We start from the raw sequence: 20,827 nt of genomic DNA, 5'->3' as shown, positions 1-20,827 counted from the left end.
AGCATACTTGTCCAGCAGGTCGTTGATGTCCTCCAAGTATACTGAATAGGCGAAGCTGACTATGCCAAGGGCCTCCGCTGCCGCACAGCTGAGCAGGGTGTTGCTGCTCACCGGGGTCACATAGAAGCGGGCCCTGATCTTCGACCCGTCGTGTTCCACCTTGGCGACGAACGCCCCGTCGAGTGGCAGGGGCTCCCGCCCACCAAATGCGAAGATGCGGGCTCTTGGCGTCGCCAGCCTCGGGGTTGGGTTGAGCGCAGCGTAATGTCCTCTCGCCATGACATTGACAGAGGCTCCCGTGTCGACTAGCACTGGGACCGGCGAGCAGTTTACCTCCACGATACATCTCGGCTGTCTTCTGCTCCTTCCCTTGAGGACCTCCATGCTGGAGACGAAGAAGATGTTCTCCTCATCCTCCTCCTCCACTTCTTCCGCCAGCGCCTCCTCTGGTTCCACTTGTTCCACCTGAGCTACATTCGGCGGGCGGTATTGCCGCGGGGCCCATAGACGGGGTTGTCCTCTCGGAATAAGTACAGGCAGAGTCGCCCTGCACACCCTCGAGAAGTGGTCAGGCACACCACAGCGTCTGCAAATCTTTCCTTTTGCCATGCACTCCGATGAGTGGGGGAGGTCATATCCGCACTTCTGGCACGACTCTACCGGCTTCCCCGCTCTGTCTCTGGGAGGTATGCCGGGTTTTCGCACTCCTCTGCCGCCCCGCCAGACGGCGCACACCTCCTCCGGTCTCGCAGCGCGGGATCCGGCCTCCATTTTATTGGCTCGAGCCTCCGCCACCTCATGGCATCTCCCGAGCTCCAGGATCCTGGGCAGAGTGAGTCCGGGCTCTCTTAGGACTTGTCGCCTCAGCTTGCCTGATGAGCATGCCTGGATCAACATGGTCCTTATCATGTCCTCCGCATCCCCCCACGCACACCCTTGTGACAGGCGGCGCAGGCGGCCATAGAAGGTGTCAAGCGTCTCCTCTTCCTTCTGTTTGGCCGACAGCATGACGAACCTTTCAAAGTCCACGTTGGCAAGGGGGACGAAGTGCGCGAGGAGGGCGGCTTTGGCTTGATCATAGGAGTTGTCCGTTGGAGTTAATGATTCAAAGATCTCCTGCACGGTCGCTCCTGCGGAGTACAGCATCGTGGCCACCTTGCTGTCATTGTCCGTGACCTGGGCGGCCCGAAAGTACATGTCCAGCCGTCCAATCCATCTCCTCCATCGGGGCCCCAGGCTGGAGGGGGGGCCCGTAGCATCAAACTCGGGAATCGGCTGTAGGGCCGCTTGCGCCCTGGCTTGGGCCATGGCCAGGGGTGGTGGTTGGATCGGAGGGGGAGCGGCACCCACCGGTTGCGCAGGCAGTCCAGACGTCGTCGGACGCGGGATTTGCTGTGGGGGGTTCTGCTGGAACAGGTCTACTAGGCCTTCATCCTGCGAATCCTCCGAGGCCGTGGCAGTCGCACCCTCCAGGGCACCAGGATCACTCATAGGCGCAAGCGCACAGGCACCCTTGTTCCACTCCTAAGGGCCGCAACTTGCACCTTTCCCCACACTGCCACCACCCACGTGATGATGAAAGGGTTGAAGGATAGTACCTCGAGGCGCCTCGTGTCCACGTGGGCCGCAGAAACTGGAGCGTCATCCCCCACGTAATGATGATGAAGGGGTTGAAGAGGGTCCTGAAGAGGATCCGTGGATGAATGTTTCCAAAAATTGAGCTTTAAAAGGAATGGGCTGAGAAGGCCCAGCCACCTCAGTCCATCTTCCAGCTACAACACGACGTCATCGCCTGAAAATTTGCCAAAATGTCAAAATTCTGGCATGGGCCTGCGGGTTGTACTGCCCGCAGTCAGTAAGTCCAAAAATTAGGCTTGGATGGCCTTCCTGCTCCAAACCGGAGCTGTTGGAAGATCCTCCACCTCGTGGGCAAGATGGCCGCCAGCCGCGTGTGGTCCGCGGCCTCGGCGTGATGTGAAACATCCGCGGATGTTTCAATCGTAATAAGAAAAATTGTCCGGGATCGCGCTCACCGCCGGGCCCGGGCATCCGACACTCGTCGCCACTGTTGGGGGTCTCTGGGTGCCCCCACTGCGTGCTCGCGAGCCCATCCGCACACAGACTCGACTCGGACACGTCTGCACGCTTCGGGCTCCCCGGTCGCTCTGACGCGGCCGGGAACGCCCCGTTTATTTAAGGCGCACGCGGCGACGTGCAACGTCACGCCGCCGCGTGCGTATCCCCTCACGGGGCAACGCCACAGCCTGTATGCCAGGAGGTACTGGGTGACAGACAGCTGTGGTTGTTGATGGAGGCAGGAGGTGGCCTCAGTGCGGTCGCGTGAGTCGCCCAGAGCCCGTTTGCAGCAGCAGGATTGATCAGCAGAATTGTCCAGCGTCAGGAGGTGCTGGGCAGGCAAGCCACTGCAGTTGTGGGAGGCAGGCGGCGACCTCGATGTGGCCGCGGTGATCACCCACTGCCCGACTGCTGTGGCTGGATAGCCTTGCCATGAGGAGAAACTGGGCAGGAGGGTCCCTGAAGTTGTTGGAGGCGGGCAATGTCTCGGTGCTGCAAGAGACAGGAGACGATAAAGTACCATAAGTAAAGAGGGCCGTGGGGGATGTGAGCACTGGCGCTCCCGCTCGCTGAGGAGAGCGGGAAAAGGCCAGCGGCAGTTGAGTTGGTGGAGGCCGCAAAGGTGAGATTTGGTGGCAGTAGAGAGCGGTTTGGTGAGAAATCAGAGCTGCAGGTTCTCCCAAGCTAGGGAAGCAGGAACTGAAGTAAAAAACGGGACTTGAATCAGCCTGATGCAAGGAGGTGACGGGTCAGGCAGCCGAGCTTCTGCGCCCCCTGGTGGATTGTGTTGGAATAAGACTGTGAGTGGGAGTCCTGAATGTCCCAGGGACCTGCTATTAAAGGGGCTCTGGGGTTTTGTGTGCAGTGAAGTTGATTGTAGTTCATTCTGTGATAGTTAGTTATCCTTTGTTCATTTATTCTGTTTTGTTATGAAAAAGGAGGAGTGTGATGTTGCCCCTTTAAGTTGCACTCTGCCGCGTGCAGTAGAAATAAAGGGGGCGTTCCCAGCCGCTTAGAGCGACCGGGGAACCCGAACCACACAAACGTGTCCGAGTGAAGTCTGTGGAGGGAGGGGGCTCACGGACACCTGCTACTGTGCGGGAACAACCACAACATGCGTGTAGTTTGCATGCCTTGTCTCCCTTCAACAGAACCAAAGATGGCCATCACCATGAAAAAATAAAACGTCCTATTTCTTTGACAGAGAGGTAGCGTAGGGACCCAGGAGGACAAGGTCCCAGGGCATGGGGTGGGTGGAATGGGGGCCGCAGGAGAGAACATCGGCGGTCACTGGGAGATTCTGCCTGCTTTCCTGGCCACTTGATTGGCTGAACGCCCTCCTCTGGGTGCTTATTGGATGTTGTATCTGATGTGTCTAACCTTTGCATGTTTGCCATATTTTGTTAGTTAATAAAATATCCCCAATATATCAAGAACAATGTTTTAATGATTCTAGAGTGTTACGGATGCGAACACAAACGGATGGTGCCAGCCCAATTGGCGAACCCCCAGGAACTTCAAAGGCCTACGGTGACGCAGCTGCCCAGCTTTCAAAAGCTATGGATGAACTCGATGCCCCTGAAAACATGCCTGAGGGCTTAATGTTACCTGTCTGGGAACGCTTCTGCCTTTCCAGAAGACAAAAAATCGAATCCGAGCAACAGGTTTGGAATTTTCTTTTGGCAATCTCGTCTTATGCAGCAAGAAATATTTTTGGAACCCTTCTTGTTAATGATATTATTTTTGTATTGGGCAACAATCTGTGTGTTCCTCACACGCATTGTAAATTCCCAAACTGTATTCTTCTCCATTTCTGAATCCTTACCTTTAAATTACACAGTGAATGGGAAAGAGGTTATGTAGTGATTTCAAAATTCTGCATTAATGTTGTGTACTGATGAGGGACGTCATTTAGGGATGGCAGAGGTCGCAACTGAGGTCTCCCTTGCTACCTCTAAATACATTATTTTTAATGTAAGCTCTTTACTTCTGGAGTGGCTGGCTTTACTTCTGGAGTGGCTGGCTTTCTTGTTCAGGCCTCTTAAAAAAAAAAAAAAAAAAAAAAGAAAAAAAAGAACAGGGGTGCCACAAGTCTAACACTTTCAGCACTGACCCTAAATAAGAAAGAATAGGAATACCATATAATGTGTCTTTCTGGACTTCTATATAATAATTGCTAGACTCATTAAAGGTTTATTTCAGGCACACTTCAGGGGCTGAGTCACTGATTTAGTCTGTTCGTAAACAACTCAACTCAGCCTTTCATCCTTCTGAGGTCGATTAATGAGTACCAACACAGGTTGGGTGATATTGGGTGTATATTTTTTCTATATAAAGTTCTTAAGCAAAAGTGCTATATAATTTGTTTTTATTTTGTAACACATCATTATCATTTGGCCATGCATTCACAGTAATTTGGTAATATCGGTCTATACACAGTGATCCTAACGATACAAATGGCAATCCATTCTTGTAAGAAATGTACATCACATTATAGTGATATTCTAACCATATTTTTCGTAGTGTACTTAGGAACAATGCTATGTGATGTCACTTTCTGTTTTGTCAAGGGGTGAAAGGTCATGTTCCATCGGTTCCTGCAATATCACTTTGGGGTGGGGTCAAATGGCGTCACTTCCTGTGATGTCATCAGAGACCAAGGGTCGTGTGATGTCACTTCCGCTACCCCTGGCATTTTGGTGAAATGACGTCCCGGTGCACTCATCTGAAATTCGGAATGTGTATCTCCTGTAGATCGTCAAAGAACGTAATTCGCTTTTCACTGGCAATTCAATGAAAGACTGTTTCAGATGTGGTCTATGAGTGCCCTTCAGTACTGTAGCAGAATGCTATTATTATGTGAGGGGCCTGCACCGTCTACAAGCAGGCCTAGGGCTGGGGCCCCAATACTCTGTAGAGATGTATTTCACTGGAGTGTTTACGTTTGTGCAGTCCCACAACGTGAGTAATACCCAACTAAATGGCACTGATTTCATCCACTGTGTAAGGAGGAAAGCCAGAAAGGACACAGGCATACTTTTAACATATGCATGCAGGTTTCACAAAGATCTCTGGAGATCTACGTATGCGTGAGCTTTGGCCCCATGGAATGAACCCTATTAATTGCCCCCTCCCCCCGCCTTGGCCTCTCTCCTTTTTGCTTTCTCTGTGTTGTCCCCTCTTTCCTTTCAGCACCCTGTTATTCGCTAGTTCGGTTTGCATTCCATGCATCATATACGTGTCACAAAGTCAAGTAGTTTCCACAAATAGCCATGAGACTGAAGAATGCGTTTGAGATCGTTCATTGCTGGATTTACCTATACAAGGGAGGAAAAGAACCGGGCAAACAGCAAAAGGCCTTTCAGGATGTCTCCTTGAAGGTGAAGTTTTGTTTCACTCCCTATAGGAAGTTCACAGCGCTGCTCGGATCTAGGCCATAGCCTCTGGCAGAACTGTGGAGATCCTGGGTGATGTGCTTGTCATTTGAGTACAACAAAGTGGGAGAACTACTAATCTCTTTCCACAAACATTGAGCCAGCACCAAATGAATCAACGAGGCCCAGGGATTTGAGCAGATAAAGTCCTAATTTGGCTTTCCTGAAAGTCCACCCTGGAATACCACCCGTAGGATTCCCATGGAATACAACCAGCGGTATTTCACACAATCCTGAATTTGACAGATGGTAGATCCAGCAGTTTTTGGCAAATGCTGCTGGATTTACCACTACAGTCAAACTTGTAATGACTCCCTTAGAAACACCTGTGAAGAACCTGTGTGATAGTCATATGCTTGTAGTCATTTCTTTTACACAGGTACATGTTGTAATACATGATTTGCATTTCCACAAAAATGTCTAACATGGCTTCCAAACAAATAAATATCCACCCTGGTTACCTGTCAAGAACAGCTCTGGACACAGCTGAGAGCTATGATTAGAAGGGTAGATTGGGCCCTGGGGATATGAGGTTAGACCTTGCCCCTCGAGCCACACTGTGTCTAAATCCACTGCTTGCTATCCATAACTGTTTCAGTGTTATAGTAAATAACCATGAAACATATTTCATTATAGCCTACAGATGCAGGCAAGGCTGGCTATTAAAGCATAGAAGCCTGGGCTAACATCCCAAGCAAAGTGACAGCTCTCTGCTTTAGCATGCCCGCATAACCCCACACGTGGGCTACATGGCTATTAGCATCTGGGAACTCCTACTCGCAGCTGTAATGATTTTAGAGGAAAACATGGTCGCACTCTGTATGCAATGTCCTTGGTGTGCAACCATCTTTTCCACGCTGTAAACACCCTATTGTCATGGCTGCCTTGGAAATAGAAAGTGATGTCCTTCAGATAGAGGAGGACCCTTTCTATTTCTTTTTGCCAAATCCAGCAGCAAGATAGAAGAAAGCTGCAGAAGGAAAGAGCTGTAGGAAAATGCGCAATCATGGCAGGTCAGGTAAGTACAAACAAAAACCATGTTTGCTTCGAGTTCCAAACAACCGGATTGGTTGCTCCACATCACTTGCATGTTAATTACAGATTTCTTCAACATTGTGTTTTAGATCTGAAAGTCTGGTGACCTATGTTTCTGTCTACTCCCACATCTCACACCCTCTTTTTGGAGAAACCTACTTGTCAGTCTGTTTTCAATTTTCTAGCCAAAGCCATTGCATGTTTCAGATCAATTTCCAAGAAGCATGAATGTTGAAGAGTTCTCTAATTTCATGTATTAAAGTCGAAACTATGACCCGTGTCTGTTTCCCAATATCTTTCACCCACTTCTTGGGATCTCCTACTTATCAGTTTTATATTTATATCTCAAGGCATAGGTTTCCACGAAACCTTTCTCTTCTCCAGATTTCTCCACCTCAATGTTCTGGATCTAAACATACAACATCTGGTTATATCCCCGTTCTCTCCTTCTTGGGGTCTCCTACTTGCCAGACTAATTTCTAATTTGCTATCCATAATTATTACAAGATTAAGATAAACGTGCAAGAAAGAAAGTGTGTTTCACAGATTTCTCCAGTGTCCTACTTCTCAGTATTTATTCCACCATCTCCCTTTCCTTTCTCTGACCTGTCTGATCTTCTCTTACTTGGTAGACCATGCAACATGTCCTCCTTTTGCTTTGCTTCAAAGGAACATGTTCCTTCATAGATTTTCTTTCTCACTCAAATTCTTTATATTAGTTGCACAAATACTGTCTCTGATTCCGGTGTATCTGTAATTAACAAAACTTTTGTACTTTTTCAGATAAAACAGAATGCCCTTATTTTAGCTGAAATGCAGGCGTTCCTCCATAAAAGAGTGGAGGAAGATGAGAAGCTACGTCAACATATTGAATCCATCATGTTGGAACTTAATACGTAATTATGTTTGTTTACTTTTTGTTAATTCCAGAATCCTTTCTAGGATGGATAGGATAATGTGATCTAATGCTGATAGCATAGCAGGGGAAGAGGACAAGGTTCAGGTTTAATAATGTCAAGATTGTAGGGGTGTGGATTTATTGTTTGATGAATGGTGAAAGCAGGCAGTATTAGAAAGTGAACTCCTGAATTTCACACCCAGGTGTGTACAGCATGGGAACTTTAATACTCACTTTGCATTTCCAGGATTTAAAAATAAAATGTATTGGTGTTCGATCTAATGGGGACCTGACATACAGAAAACTATGTTTTCAGTAGAAGAAACTTAAATTGGAGGTGCTCTGTGTTAAACAGTATAGTGTGGAGGATATGTTTCAGCCAGTTGAAACTAGAGGTGTCGCTAAGGAGGGGCTGCGGGGCTCTAGCCCCGGGTCTTTTGGATGGAGCCCCGGATAGTAGCTCAGGGGCTAAACCAAAAGGCTAGCTAGCGCCAAGTCCCGACACTCCCAACATTTGATAGCCCCGGATCATTTGCAGTGATTGAAACCATCATATAATAAGGAGGGGGATCAGAACATACAATTGGGACAACACAAGATGGCAGGCTAAAGGTTATATTATTTTTTCCATATTTACATTATATTAACTGAACCCCAGGAACACCGTGCGCAGGTGATCATCCAGAAATTCCTGAAAATACAGCTGCTTAGTAGCCTGCAAGCAGCAAACCATGCCAATACCGACTCCTTGCCCTAAGTAAGAGAACATACATACGCAAAAGCCAACAGTAGTTGGACCAGTGACATTAGAGATCACATACCATCAGGGTCCCATCCTCTAACCCGGACACCTCAGAAACAAAACAAATGCCAAGTTTGACACTTCATTCCCACCCTACAATGGACACGGGCTGAATTTATCAAGAAATAACAAGGATTATATATTTTCAGCACTAACTATTAAAAACTGTTAGAAGAGATCAGTTATCGTCACAAAAAAGTAACTGAATGCCCTTGGTACTGCAAGTTCAAAAATTAATGAAGTGAAATCAGACGAAAACAAAATAGGCAAGAGAATGCCTTTTGGATAGTTATCATTCAAAACCAATACCAACAATCAATTGGTCACAGGCCTCGGATCTGATAAACAACCTTTCTTTCAGTAACCTACTGACCTCCATCTCTACGCCTTAGATTGCACACCAACTAGCAAATATGCACACAGCAGCAGCCTGACTGATTGAACATCCTGCACCTCCAGCCCACATCCTGCAATCTCCACACCTTGCTGACCAACGCATTGGAATATACACCTCACATGACCATCCATGCTTGCAGGGTGGAACTCGTTGGCAAGCAACCGCGGAGGATGTTAACTCCTAGGGCTCCTCTCTGGAAACGCAAAACCCATTTTTGGATCTGGTCCAACTCATCATGGTGGTCATTTGGCTGAATGTTTTCGTTTGACTGAATGTTTTCACTGCATTTTTATGGGGGGACCCTCCCATGTCTCATTCTACACCCTCACCCGTCTACCAACCTCCAGTACCCTAATTTTTATTTCATATCCCTTACTATTCATTTGGCGGTCAAGTGGCACAGCGAGTAGAGCACTCGGTTTGACATCCGTGCAGAGTCTGCTAACGCAGGTTCGAACACACCGTGGGTAATAATAAGAAGCGCTCAGATACCTGAGGTTTCGTAGCGCTATATAAAATGCGAAATTAATTATTCCATTTCAGACTTTTATTCGATTTAAACCTTCAAGTCAATTATATAGAAAAAACTTTGATTATCAAAAGATTATAAAACACATTGGAATAAAACATTTCAATCAATCAAACAAAGACCAAGAAAAGCAATACAAATCAGTTTGAGACAGTTAACACATACTTCACGACCTTGGACCATCATTAGAAATAAAAATACTAAAAAAAATCAAGGAGCGCACAACTCGCAACCTTGGCATATTTTCAAATATCACCAGGGCCATGCCTTTCTTGCTTCAAAGCCTTAGATCTTTGCCACCATACCCTAAAAATATAGCTAGCAGTTGCAAAGGCCACATGGTTAATTAAACATTGACTCATGAGCAGAATAGTGAATTCCTATCTCCTTCAAAATTGATTTTAAGTATTTGCGCGTGGTCTCGTTAGCTAACCCACACATCGGACACCGGCACATTTCTGAGTCACTCCATGAGTGAGTATAAGAAGCCACTGGAAGTGTGCCCAATCTAAAATGCATAAATAATGATGTTTTGAGCGGAGGGCAAATTATATCCAGATAGTCTTTGAACCCAAACTGCACCCTAAATTCTAAAGTAATCACGACCCAGCTTCAATTTGGCTGCATCTACCATAGGGATTTCCTAGGCTCTATATTTTGCTTTAATCTTTAGCTCCTTAATCACTGATGGGGTTAAACCATGTGGGTCTTCCCACAAATCGGGAATATCAAGACACTGGAATGTTTCCTTCACGTGTTTGACCCAGTTAAAACAGTTCCCACTTTCCAAAGACATAAGGTGGTATAACGCAACCCAGTCTTTTTCCAATCCAGGTAACTTCCAGAGTCTGGCTCAAAAGAGAACAGGTTTAAGAATAATCTGTGTATCAACTGGAACATTTCCAAGCTCCAAATATACCAGCGTTGAAGGAGCACTGGTGGGGAGCAATAACAATTATTTCAAGAATTTACGTTCATGAATGTTTATCTTTCGTACATTAGCTTACCCCCATGATTCCGAGCCGTGCATAGTGGCGGACAACGCTTGTTTTTAGTATAAATCCATAGCTGGGGATATTTCTCCACTGCTATATCCAAAATAAAAAGACATGATGCTCCAGAAAGTTTCTCTAGATTGATTACAGATGTATTGATCTGCGCGACCCAATTGCCAGACTCATGAAACCTCACTCCCAAATAATTATGATGGGTCAACCTGTTCGATTTGGGAGCTCTGCGCTTTCAACAATATGGGCCTACGTTTATGAAACTGAGGTTTAAACACCATTGCCTTTGATTTGTCGATGTTTAGACTTAAGTTCAACTCCTCACATTTGGCTAAAAAGATGTGGCAATCATGATCGCATCAACTGTGCAAAATAAGGCGGGATACTTATCTAAAGTCATTTTAGGGAAGTCTTTGCATCCCCTCAACAATGCATCTTTAATTTCTTGGATGTAGATTTTAGAAAGGAGGAGGGCCAAGACACAACCTTGCCTAACATCTGTATTAACATCAAATTTTCGAGCCAACTCACCACCCAAACCTTACCTAATCCAAGCTTTGTTTTCAGAGTACAATTGAGGACTGATGATAATGAAATTGAATGGAGCCTTTTGAGTCAACAAAATCTCCCATAAATCAAATGCAGTCTGTAAATCCAAAAATACCACGTATTCACATTTTCTTCTTGTGTTTTTGGATTAGCATAAATAGCATGAAGCATTGGTCCAACGTGCTCTTGTTTTTCCTAAAGCCGGCTTAGAGGGAGCTAATGACATTTTCACTCATAACAACTGATGGTGTAAGGTTGTTCACAACAAAATTGTTAGCTTTCTCCATCACATTAGGTCCAGATAATGTACTAGAATCCATTAAAGGGCCAATGGAATCACCAGAGGGACAAATTCTTCCAGAACGTGAGTTCGCCGGGCCAGTCAAAATTTCAGGGAACCGATCCACTCCAGATCTGGGAGCATAATTATCTCCCCTTGAGGTAGATTTGAGACTTTTTGAGGGGCCTTTCAATTTGACCTTTGAAGCTTGTGAATCATTGATTGGATTACGTGTCCCAATAGGCCAAGGCCAGAGCCAGTTGTACACAATTCTGAGAGCCTGGTACCTAAAAGTGTTACCTTCTCTTTAATCTCCCTCATCTCACCCATAAACTCTCTCAAACATTTCTCGGTATTATGGGATATCGAATTTTAAAATGCAAGTAAAATATCCTGGTTTTTTAAATTCAAGTTACAGCCCACTATGTTTGAATTTAAACTTGTATCATCAAAACAGGTCTGGGTGCTCCCTACATGAGTCAACTTAACGACATCCTGGCGTGAGCTACTCAGAATCGCTTTACCTAAGGGCTGTAACCCACCCACCTTAACCCGTTTCTTGCGAGATTCTACTTTCCAAGCAGGTTTGATCGTAAATTCTGTCATACAAGTTACAGATTGATCATTAAGAGAAAGAAGTTCAAAATGATTACCAAGCAGTATCGAAGAAGAGTTCACATTGATGTCAATTCTTTGTTTCAACCCCTCTTCAACACCACCCAACAAATTATTAACAGTACTGGGCTGGGGGATGGGGGCGATAGCCCTGTGCACTGGTGCCACTTTGCCATCATCAAAAGGAGGATCAATAACATGCTAGGAAAAGTCAGCCTCCTTAACTTCAGCAACAGACTCCCCTGGCAAAGAGTCAACAGGCCCAGTTTAGTAGCCTGGGGATAAAGTTCTATAATGTTGGTACCAATAGCCCCCAATTCTGAACTCTTACAACTGACCAGGAATTAAACATGTCTCCCCCCTCCTTGACCAGGATTCTAAGCAATTTCAAATGGTGCCAAGAGGTCCTCCTTTGGACCACCAGCGCTGCAGCTCCTGTGTGGTTTATCTTTCACTAGATCCAATTCACACAATAATATTAAATCCACATTTTCAGCCATAATCACACAGTTAAAGTTAATTACTGAGGGTGTATCCCTGGTTCCTTGATGGGCTCCCTCCTTCAGCTCACACTCAGATTGCTCTTGTGTGTTCCCATTTTCAATACCATTAATGTCCTGCAGCAAATCCTTTGTCTCTGATATTAGAGTATTTACCTCTCTAATAGGTGTAAACATCTTTGAGATTTTAGCCTGGCTGGGGCCCAAAGGGGCAGTCTCCTCAGCTTTCTTCTTTACAATGGCGGCAGAAAAATCAACAGCTGCCATAGATGGATGTCAGCAACCAATAAACAGATGGCAAATAATAGATAGTAATCCCGCTCCCTTTTTCCCCCGCGGGCTTCGGCCTTGCGGGGGAACTTGCTGCTTATGAATGTCCAACAGGTGAGCTGGGGAGCGGCATATCTCTGAGACGGCAACAGCACTCAATGGTCCTGCAAGTGCCAACATCCGCAGCCTTTGTCCCCCAGAAAAGTCATAAAAATTGTGATAAAATGCTAATTCACCAAATACAGTGAAATGGCCGCTGTGAGTTAGGCAAGTACAGTCGTTTTGCACGTTGCCTACCTCCCCCTCCCCACTAACTATAACCCCTCTATTTGTCTTACAGAACACAGTGCCAAGAGGCAGCCAACATGGTAATCGTTGCACTGTTCACGACCCAATACATTACATATTTACAATGGAGGTATAGGGAGATATCATACAATATTTAAATGGCAAAGCCAGGATTAGAATCTATGGGCCTCATTGCGACCCTGCTGGTCCGGAAAGAACGGTGGTGGTACATCCGCACCACCGTTCTTTCCGGACCGGCTGATTAAGAGTCCTGCAGGCGGGAGATGCCACTCCCGCCAGGTCTGACCTGGCGGGTTTAACACCATCTGCCAGCAGGCAGACATGGAAACAACAGCTCCATCATAGACGGATCCAGCGTTTCCATGTTCCCCATCCCCATGGAGTCCTATGGGACTCCTTGGGAATGGGGATTTACCGATTTCTGCCTCCAAAATTACCGGATCACCGGGGTTGTAATGCCCCGGTGATTCCGGCAATCACAGAGGCGGAATGGTAATACGAGTCAGGCGTGAACCTGCCGGAATTTCCAACAAGGTTACCGCCGAACTCGTAATGAGGCCCTATGTCTCTATTTTTCCAACATTGGATTCACATGCTTTTGAACTTTCCCTGTCATCGGCACAGGGAATCCTCGGTAACATTTAAGTAGTTTACCTTCAAATTGTTAAACTGCTTTTCACTTTAGTGCTCCATTGTAGTAATTTTGGGTCATACTGCCCACAGCCAATTAGACAGGTCCCCTTAGCACCACTCCTGGTGGCCATCTTCACATTTTTTACCAGACGTTAAGTGTTGGAAGCCTGCAAGAATTCACTATTCTAATTTTGACAATGTATGTCTATTTTTGATAGTTTTTCCATCATATCTTTTGGTTTGATGCTGCATTACTTCTCGCCTACGGCAGTGAAGTCTCGTCCCATTCCACTGCCTCCATAGTTGAAATCTTCCATCTGAGGCCTTCAGACTGGTTAGTGGCCTGGTTGAATGAAGGTACCAGGGCCTCTGACTCAGCCTCCATCCACAGTTATGCCACTGCCAGGCTCAGCAGACTCCTGGAACGCACTCTCTCTTCAAAGACGTTGAGGCCTCATGACAAATCTTCCCGGGGGAAGAAAGCAAAAGGGGGTATTGGATCGGTTCCATGTTCATTCATCGGCTGCAATTTCATCCCCTGCCATTTCAACATGAACATTCTAACAAAAACGTTTGTTATTATTTTTTTTTTGTTTTTTGGGGGGGTTACCTTCATTGATGACGAAATCCTCTTTGATGCCGGCCAACCCATCAATGACCCCACAGACCACCTCGTTGGCGGCCAGGGTGTTAGGGAGAATTCTCTGTTTAGGCTGAATTTCCTAACCTAGTAAGTCCCCCAGCAGCTTTGCTAGATTTTTGGGGTTTATTTTTTTCTCCTGCCAAGAGTGAGACTCTTTTACCCTCACTCTTGGGCATGATTTGAGTGTGTTTCTTTGAATCTAGATATGTTTAATGGGCTATGGGATCTTTTACTCCATAGGGCTTCATGTGTTTTTGTGATGTGTGTTACACAGCACCCTCAGTGCAGTGACACAGGGGTGTCATAGTGACCCCCCAGTATAGACTCCATACCCTGGGACTGACTGTCTCCCAGGACATGTAAAGTCACCATTGACTTTACTAGTCTTAAATTCTGAACAGAACCAGTACAAACCATCATATTGTGGATGTACTGGCTGGGGCAATTTGATTGCCCCAGGGTCTGTTAGTCGAGGGGGCACGTCTCCGTCCCCCCTGATCGAGTTTTGGCTGGTGGCAGTGGATACTACTTTTTATATTCAACCGCGAATATTTTCCTATGGGATTTCCCATTGTTTTAGGCTACTATCTTTATTTAATTATTTACGGTAGCCTCGAACACACTGCCGGTTTATTTAATTAATATTAATTCTCCGGTTGGTATTTTTTGCCAAAACTTGATTCTAAAATGGCGCTTGTGTTCTCTTCTGTGACTCCAACCCAAGTCGAGCCCTTTGTTCCACTTTTTGGTGGGCTTCTCCACAGAAGCCCTCCAAAGTGGTGCCACTCTGTCTGGGGTACTTAGGAGGGGTGGAGGGAAATGTAAGTGCCTTGGACTGAGTTGCCTAGGCAACTCAAGTCGCACTCCATCCTGATTGGCCCAAGTGGTGAGCCGGCCGGCTCACCACTTAGCATGTTTGAGTGACAGCTAGGCTGAGTAAATGGGGGTTTGCTGCATAAAAGCAGGGCTTTGGGGACTGCAACTTCAGAAGTCGCCACAGGACCTAAGAATCCGACGAGGGAGAAGCTGAGCCGACCTGCCACGACACCACCACCGGTGGAGCCCTGCTGGACTGTCTCACCACTTTTCCCAACGACAGAGGAGATTTCCCGCCGGAGAGTCTTCTTCCTTTGACTGGTGGGGATAACCAGTTTCACCGTCTTTTCGCTTTCCCGACATACCTCGTGGCCGCCTTGCCCGTGCCAAGCACCCCGGCAACCGGGATACCACGTTTTACCGCGACCGCGAAACAAAGGTACCACCTTTAACCGGAAGACTCCGCGGCTGGTTTCTTCCCTGGTAGTGCAACGACCTTCATCTTTCTTCCAAGTCGAGATCTTCTCTTCCCCTGGACGACGACGCAACTTGCACCCACTACCAGGAACAACTGCCACCGCTGGAGGATCCTTCCCACTTAAGGTACCGTGTCCCGCCTGGCTTCCCTTGCTACCGACTGTACGGGGTAGATTTAGCCCCTGGCTTTCGAACCTGGGTTAGTCTGGGACACCCTGGCTAAACTTTCTTAAAGCCTCTCTAAACCCTTTTTGAACTCTCTGCAAGACTTTCTAAGCATAGTGTAACTGTGGGATCTTGGGCGCATTTGTGCTCTGCTCTCTCTAAGAGTGGGCCCAGCCTTTGGACTTTGGCTCACCAGTGACTTTTTGCTCTCTGCCTTGCTCATAGTGTTCCTGAATCTTAGAGTGGGTGTACCTTTTCATATTCTGTCTTTTTCCCTCCCTTTCTCACAAACTTATCGGAGTGCGATCTAGTTAAGCGCTCACCTCTGTATGAAAATAAGTGGTGTTTTACTGTGATTTATCTGATAAGGAAAAAGGGGTGTATATATTACAATAGTAACTGTGTTTAGAATATTTTACAATAAGAGTGCTGGAGTGTTTCAACTGTGTGTTTTTAAATAAATAATTATATACTTTGATACCAAAGCTCTGGTCAGTGTTTGCTTGTATTATTGTATCTAAGTGCCTAGTGTGTATACTTTGCATACTGCCTAACTCTTCTTGAGGGAAGTCTGACTGCTCAGCCACAGCTACCAGGTAAATCTGGGTGGTACAGACTGCTACCAAGTGGGTTTACTGCCAACACCTGTAGTTTTAAATCTTTTGCAGTGGTCCCTAAGGGAACTGCACAGGTTTCTGCCTAACACAGGGCAACTACGTCAACTTGCAAAACCACTTGCAACCACTTTTTCAGCAACTAAAACTTTGACGTCATTGCCATAAAGACCTACGCCTTCATGGAACATGTCTACATCGTTGGCAACGCCTATACAGAGGCCCTTGATCTACTCTGCATTTCCAAAGGCAGTTGCTGTGGACAGGGATGTCCCGTCCGCATTATCGTACCTCCCCAGGTCAACTTGTGCTCAGTCACTATTTTCACTGGCTCCTTATGCACCGCCTGATGTTCTCTGTCCACCCATGGACCCGACTCTGATGAGGGTCTCTAAGTATTAGAATCCTTAGGAGAGCGGGTATAGATATTCTTTGCCAAAATATCACATTAAGAATTGGAGTGAATCAGAAGAAATACAGTTCCATCTGAATACATTAACTGGAGACATAGATTAATGCAGACCCTTGTCAGTTGTAGTTCATTGCTGACCGGATTAACGCAATGCAGCACTTAGAGAATTACAGACTTTGTAGATAGCAAGACAGGGTGATGAAACTGCTTATCTGGTTCACTGAAAACCGAGAACAGTGATTTGCGTATTTAGAAAATATGAATGACAATATCACTTTATTATCCTATGTTCATGTATAAATGTTGCCAGCCGATATATGGCATTTGAGTGAATAATGAATGTAAAATGTTTATACAGGCATGACCAGGCCAGGGCCCTAACCCCTTACTTTGACACCTCAGTAGGAGGGTGGCTTACCAACTTTGTCGCACAGTGCAACAACATTACCACTGTCAAAGGGGTGCTGTCCATCATTCAGAGTTCATGGGGAAATGTCCCTCCCTCCATCCCTCCCATCCCAAAGACCGAGAAACATCAAGCCTTGCTCCTCCAAGAAATACAGTCCCTCCTAGGGATATGGGCTATTGAAGTCTTACCACCACACCTCCGGGGCTCTGGAGTGTACTCCAGATATGTTCAGGTCAGGAAAAAGTCACGAGGATGGAGACCCTGACTAGACCTCAGGAAACACAACAAATTCCTCACGTCTCAGATGTTCTGACAGCCAGCATATCCTGGAACAGCTAAAAGAAGGGGACTTAGACCTAGAGGATGCATATTTCCACATCCCCATTCATCAGTGGCACAGGCACTTCCTCTGCTTCCAAGTTAAAGGAAAACACTACCAATTCAAGTCGCTGCCATTCAGATTAAAGTCAGCGTCAAGTGTTCACAAAATGCCTAGCTCCAGTGATGGCCCACCGCCGATGTTCAAGCGTTCACGTTTGCCTGTACCTGGACGACTGTCTGGTAGGCGCTCCATCTCTACCACTGGCAACGTAGCACACCAAGGAGACCAGCGAGTGTCTAACATCTCTGGGGTTCTCAGTGAACTTTACAAAAGTCATGTTTACAGCCTGCTCAAAACTTGCTGTTCATGGGCTCACACCTCAACACTCTCACGTGTCTTGCCACGCCTTCGGAGTTGAGGGTAAAAACGATATTGTGCAAGGTCCATCAGATATCAGCACTACTGATTGCATCAGTCTGCTCCCTCGCTTCTGGGATTGATGTCATCCCATGAATCCCTCACTACAGGCTTCAGATGAGGCCTCTTCAAGAGTTCCTCGATGCCGATTGTGAACAAATATCAGGGTCCTGGGTGGACAAGCTTTTCCTCACGTCATGCTTTCACAAAGCTCTCCAATGGTGGAGTCATCTTCTCAACCTCACTCAAGGAGCCCCCTTTTTGCCTTCCCACACATCAGATCACGCTTACCACAGATGCATTCCTGGATTGTTGGAGAGCCCACACAGTACAATTTCACTCCAGGGGCTTATGGTTACCAGAAGAAAAAGCCCTTCACATCAATGTCCTGGAGTTGACGGCAGTGTTCTGGGCCCTGAAGTCCTGCCACAAATGGTAGCTTTACCAGAGCCAAGCTCTCCATCTTTTCGGCAAGTGGGTGCATCTGGAGATCAACCTGTTTGCTACAGCGACCAACAAAAAATGCAACAAAATTGCAAGTCAGTTTTGCCAGAAGGGCAGCCTGGAGGAGGCATTCTTGCTCCCTTTTCCTTTACGTTTTTCCCTCAATCCCACTGCTACCTCAAGTGTTCAGTTCACTCAAACAGAAATTCTGCAAGATGATCGTGGTGGCACCAGCATGGCTCCGGCAGATCTCCAGAGACGCTGGGTCAGTTCTGCATCATGACCCGGCATCTCTTTACTTGATGGCGTGGCTCCTGCAGCCCAAGAATATGGAAGCATTCGCTGCCTCCATGACTGCAAACGAATCCTAGCCAGGGCAAGAGCTGCATCTACTCTGTCCTGCCATAGGAGCAAGTGAAAGCATTTTAGAAAATGGTTTGCAACACAACGCCTAGCTCTGTTACACGTTTAGGCGGCTCAAGACTCGCCATACCCTCCTGTCTTTAGCAAACCCTGGCTTAGTGCACTTGTCTATCAAGATGCATTTGGCAGCCATTTCACACTACTTGCGTACCTCAAATCCGCCTTCCCTCTGGTCGCATAGGCTGGTGAACGAATTCCTCAAGGGACTGTTTTGTGTGCTTAACCCTGTTCGAGCCCCTGCCTCAGCATGGGCACTCAATGTGGTCCTCCCAAAGTGAATGGGATCATCATTCAAGCCTCTTCACAGAGCCCCTTTGAAATTTCTCTCCTGGAAGATGGCATTCTTAGTTGCCATCACTTCAGCCAGATGAGTAGGTGAACTGCAAGCCTTCTCCTCCAAGGCTTCCTACTTGAGTTTCCACCAGTCTAATGCCCCTTCCAGAAAGACCAAGGCAGACGCCTGATTGGCTGTAAATCTGCCTATCTCTAACCCTGACACACTGGCAGGCGCAAGCCGGCGTCCGCACTAAGGCGGAGAACGAAGGCTCATGTCTTGAGCCTGTCCTGAGAACTGCCTGATGCTGAGTCCACGACCCCTGCTCGACTCCCTACCTGCTTATCTACAGATCCAACCTGAACAATTATGCTTTTGCACACACATGCATGCTCACGGACTTCTGGTAAGCCCTATTGAAACATTTACCCCTTTCTGTCTCCACATTGCTTATACGCGAGGTGTTTACGCCCCCGTGCAAGTCTCTGCATACCGAAACCTATCATTACTAACTCTAGCCATGACTAAGAAGCCTGCCCCATTTGATTACAATGTGTGCGATTTCCCGCACTTGACATGCCCTCTGTTCTATTGCTCTTTGATTGCCATACTGTGAGCTTCCATTCCTCATGTTACCTGTCCTCGCCTCGCTTGTGCTAACGTCACAACCCTAGTCTCCTACGGGACATATGTGTAACTTAACATCTCTCACTGGCATTGGGTGCTATAGTATGTACTTACCTAGTATTGTACTACTCTGCATTGTATCTGATCTCCCAATTAATAGACCTCACCCACCTTGTGGGGGCTTATACTAACCTGTCTATTACAAGTACCTAGATGCCACCCATGTATTGCCTATTGTTGCTGCATTAACTGTGATTTATGCCAAGGCCTCCCCATGTATTGCCTTTTGTTGCTGCATTAACTCTGACTACGCCCAGGTGCCCCTATGCATTGCCTATTGCTGCTGCATTAACTGTGATTTATGCCAAGGCCTCCCCATGCATTGCCTATTGCTGCTGCGTTAACTGCCAGGGCCTCCCCATGTTTTGCTGATTGCTGCTGCTTTAACTCTGACTACGCCCAGTTGCCCCTATGCATTGCCTACTGCTGCTGCATTAACTGTGATTTATGCCAAGGCCTCCCCATGTATTGCCTATTGTTGCTGCTTTAACTCTGACTATGACCAGGTGCCCCTATGCATTGCCTATTGCTGCTGCATTAACTGCCAGGGCCTCCCCATGTTTTGCTGATTGCTGCTGCATTAACTCTAACTACGCCCAGGTGCCCTATGCCAATACCGTATTAATTGTGATTTAGGCCAGGGCCTCCCCGTGCATTGCATATTGTTACTGCATTAACTCTAGATACTAGACTTAGCCACGACATATCCTATTGCTAGGCGCACCCATCAATAGTGCCTGGCTCACACCCCATTTGCCTACAGAATCACTGGCTTAGCTGCAACCCAACTGGTCCATACCCCGACCTATCGATACACAGTGACTGTCACTAGCCTTATTCAAACCTAGGTACCTGCTGTATGATATTCCTACCTAGTGCAGACTTGGTCTCACGCACCTACGTGGCCATATCTTTAATTGTGGGAAGATGCCAAATTTATTGTTATACTATAGCATTATGGCTGCCACCCTACACTCTATCACCATGAGTCAGGAATGCCACACTGAGCCTTCCTTTTCTGTGTCAAACCCTATTTCACATACTTTGCCTGACATAGTGTTCAATAATCCCACCACCTCTCAAACCAAACACGTTGGTGCCACAGGGACTGAAATCATTATCTCCCTCCCACGTACCTTATCAGATAGAAATCTTAAACTTCGTGCAATACTCACCAAACTATACGAACCACTGAGAAGAACCATACCGCCAACCAACCTGAAAACTAACTACCCACACAAGTCGAAACAGATTGATATTACAAACGCCACACAAACTAAAAGATATAAGTACAAGTCTGCGGACGCGAACTTATCCAGTCATGACAAATTAGGTATCGCTACTTAAGGGAGCACTTCTCAACGTGAGATCCCTTGTTGCCCATGCCCTT

General features: G+C 46.7%; 1 protein-coding gene across 1 annotated transcript in view; it reads left to right on the top strand.

The window, feature by feature from the left end:
* CFAP43 (cilia and flagella associated protein 43) overlaps positions 1 to 20,827 on the top strand; it is a 1,012,780-nt gene that overhangs the window by 865,292 nt on the left and 126,661 nt on the right. The window contains exons 32-33 of the mRNA XM_069611745.1: positions 3,533 to 3,740; positions 7,329 to 7,441. Of these exons, the coding sequence (XP_069467846.1) occupies positions 3,533 to 3,740; positions 7,329 to 7,441 (321 nt within the window). The remainder of the gene's footprint in view (positions 1 to 3,532; positions 3,741 to 7,328; positions 7,442 to 20,827) is intronic.

Source organism: Ambystoma mexicanum, chromosome 8 (genome assembly GCF_040938575.1).
Source record: "Ambystoma mexicanum isolate Mex_15411 chromosome 8, UKY_AmexF1_1, whole genome shotgun sequence".
Taxonomy (NCBI): domain Eukaryota; kingdom Metazoa; phylum Chordata; class Amphibia; order Caudata; family Ambystomatidae; genus Ambystoma; species Ambystoma mexicanum.
Note: the sequence above shows the minus strand (reverse complement) of the source record. Positions and strands in the feature narration are given on the sequence as shown.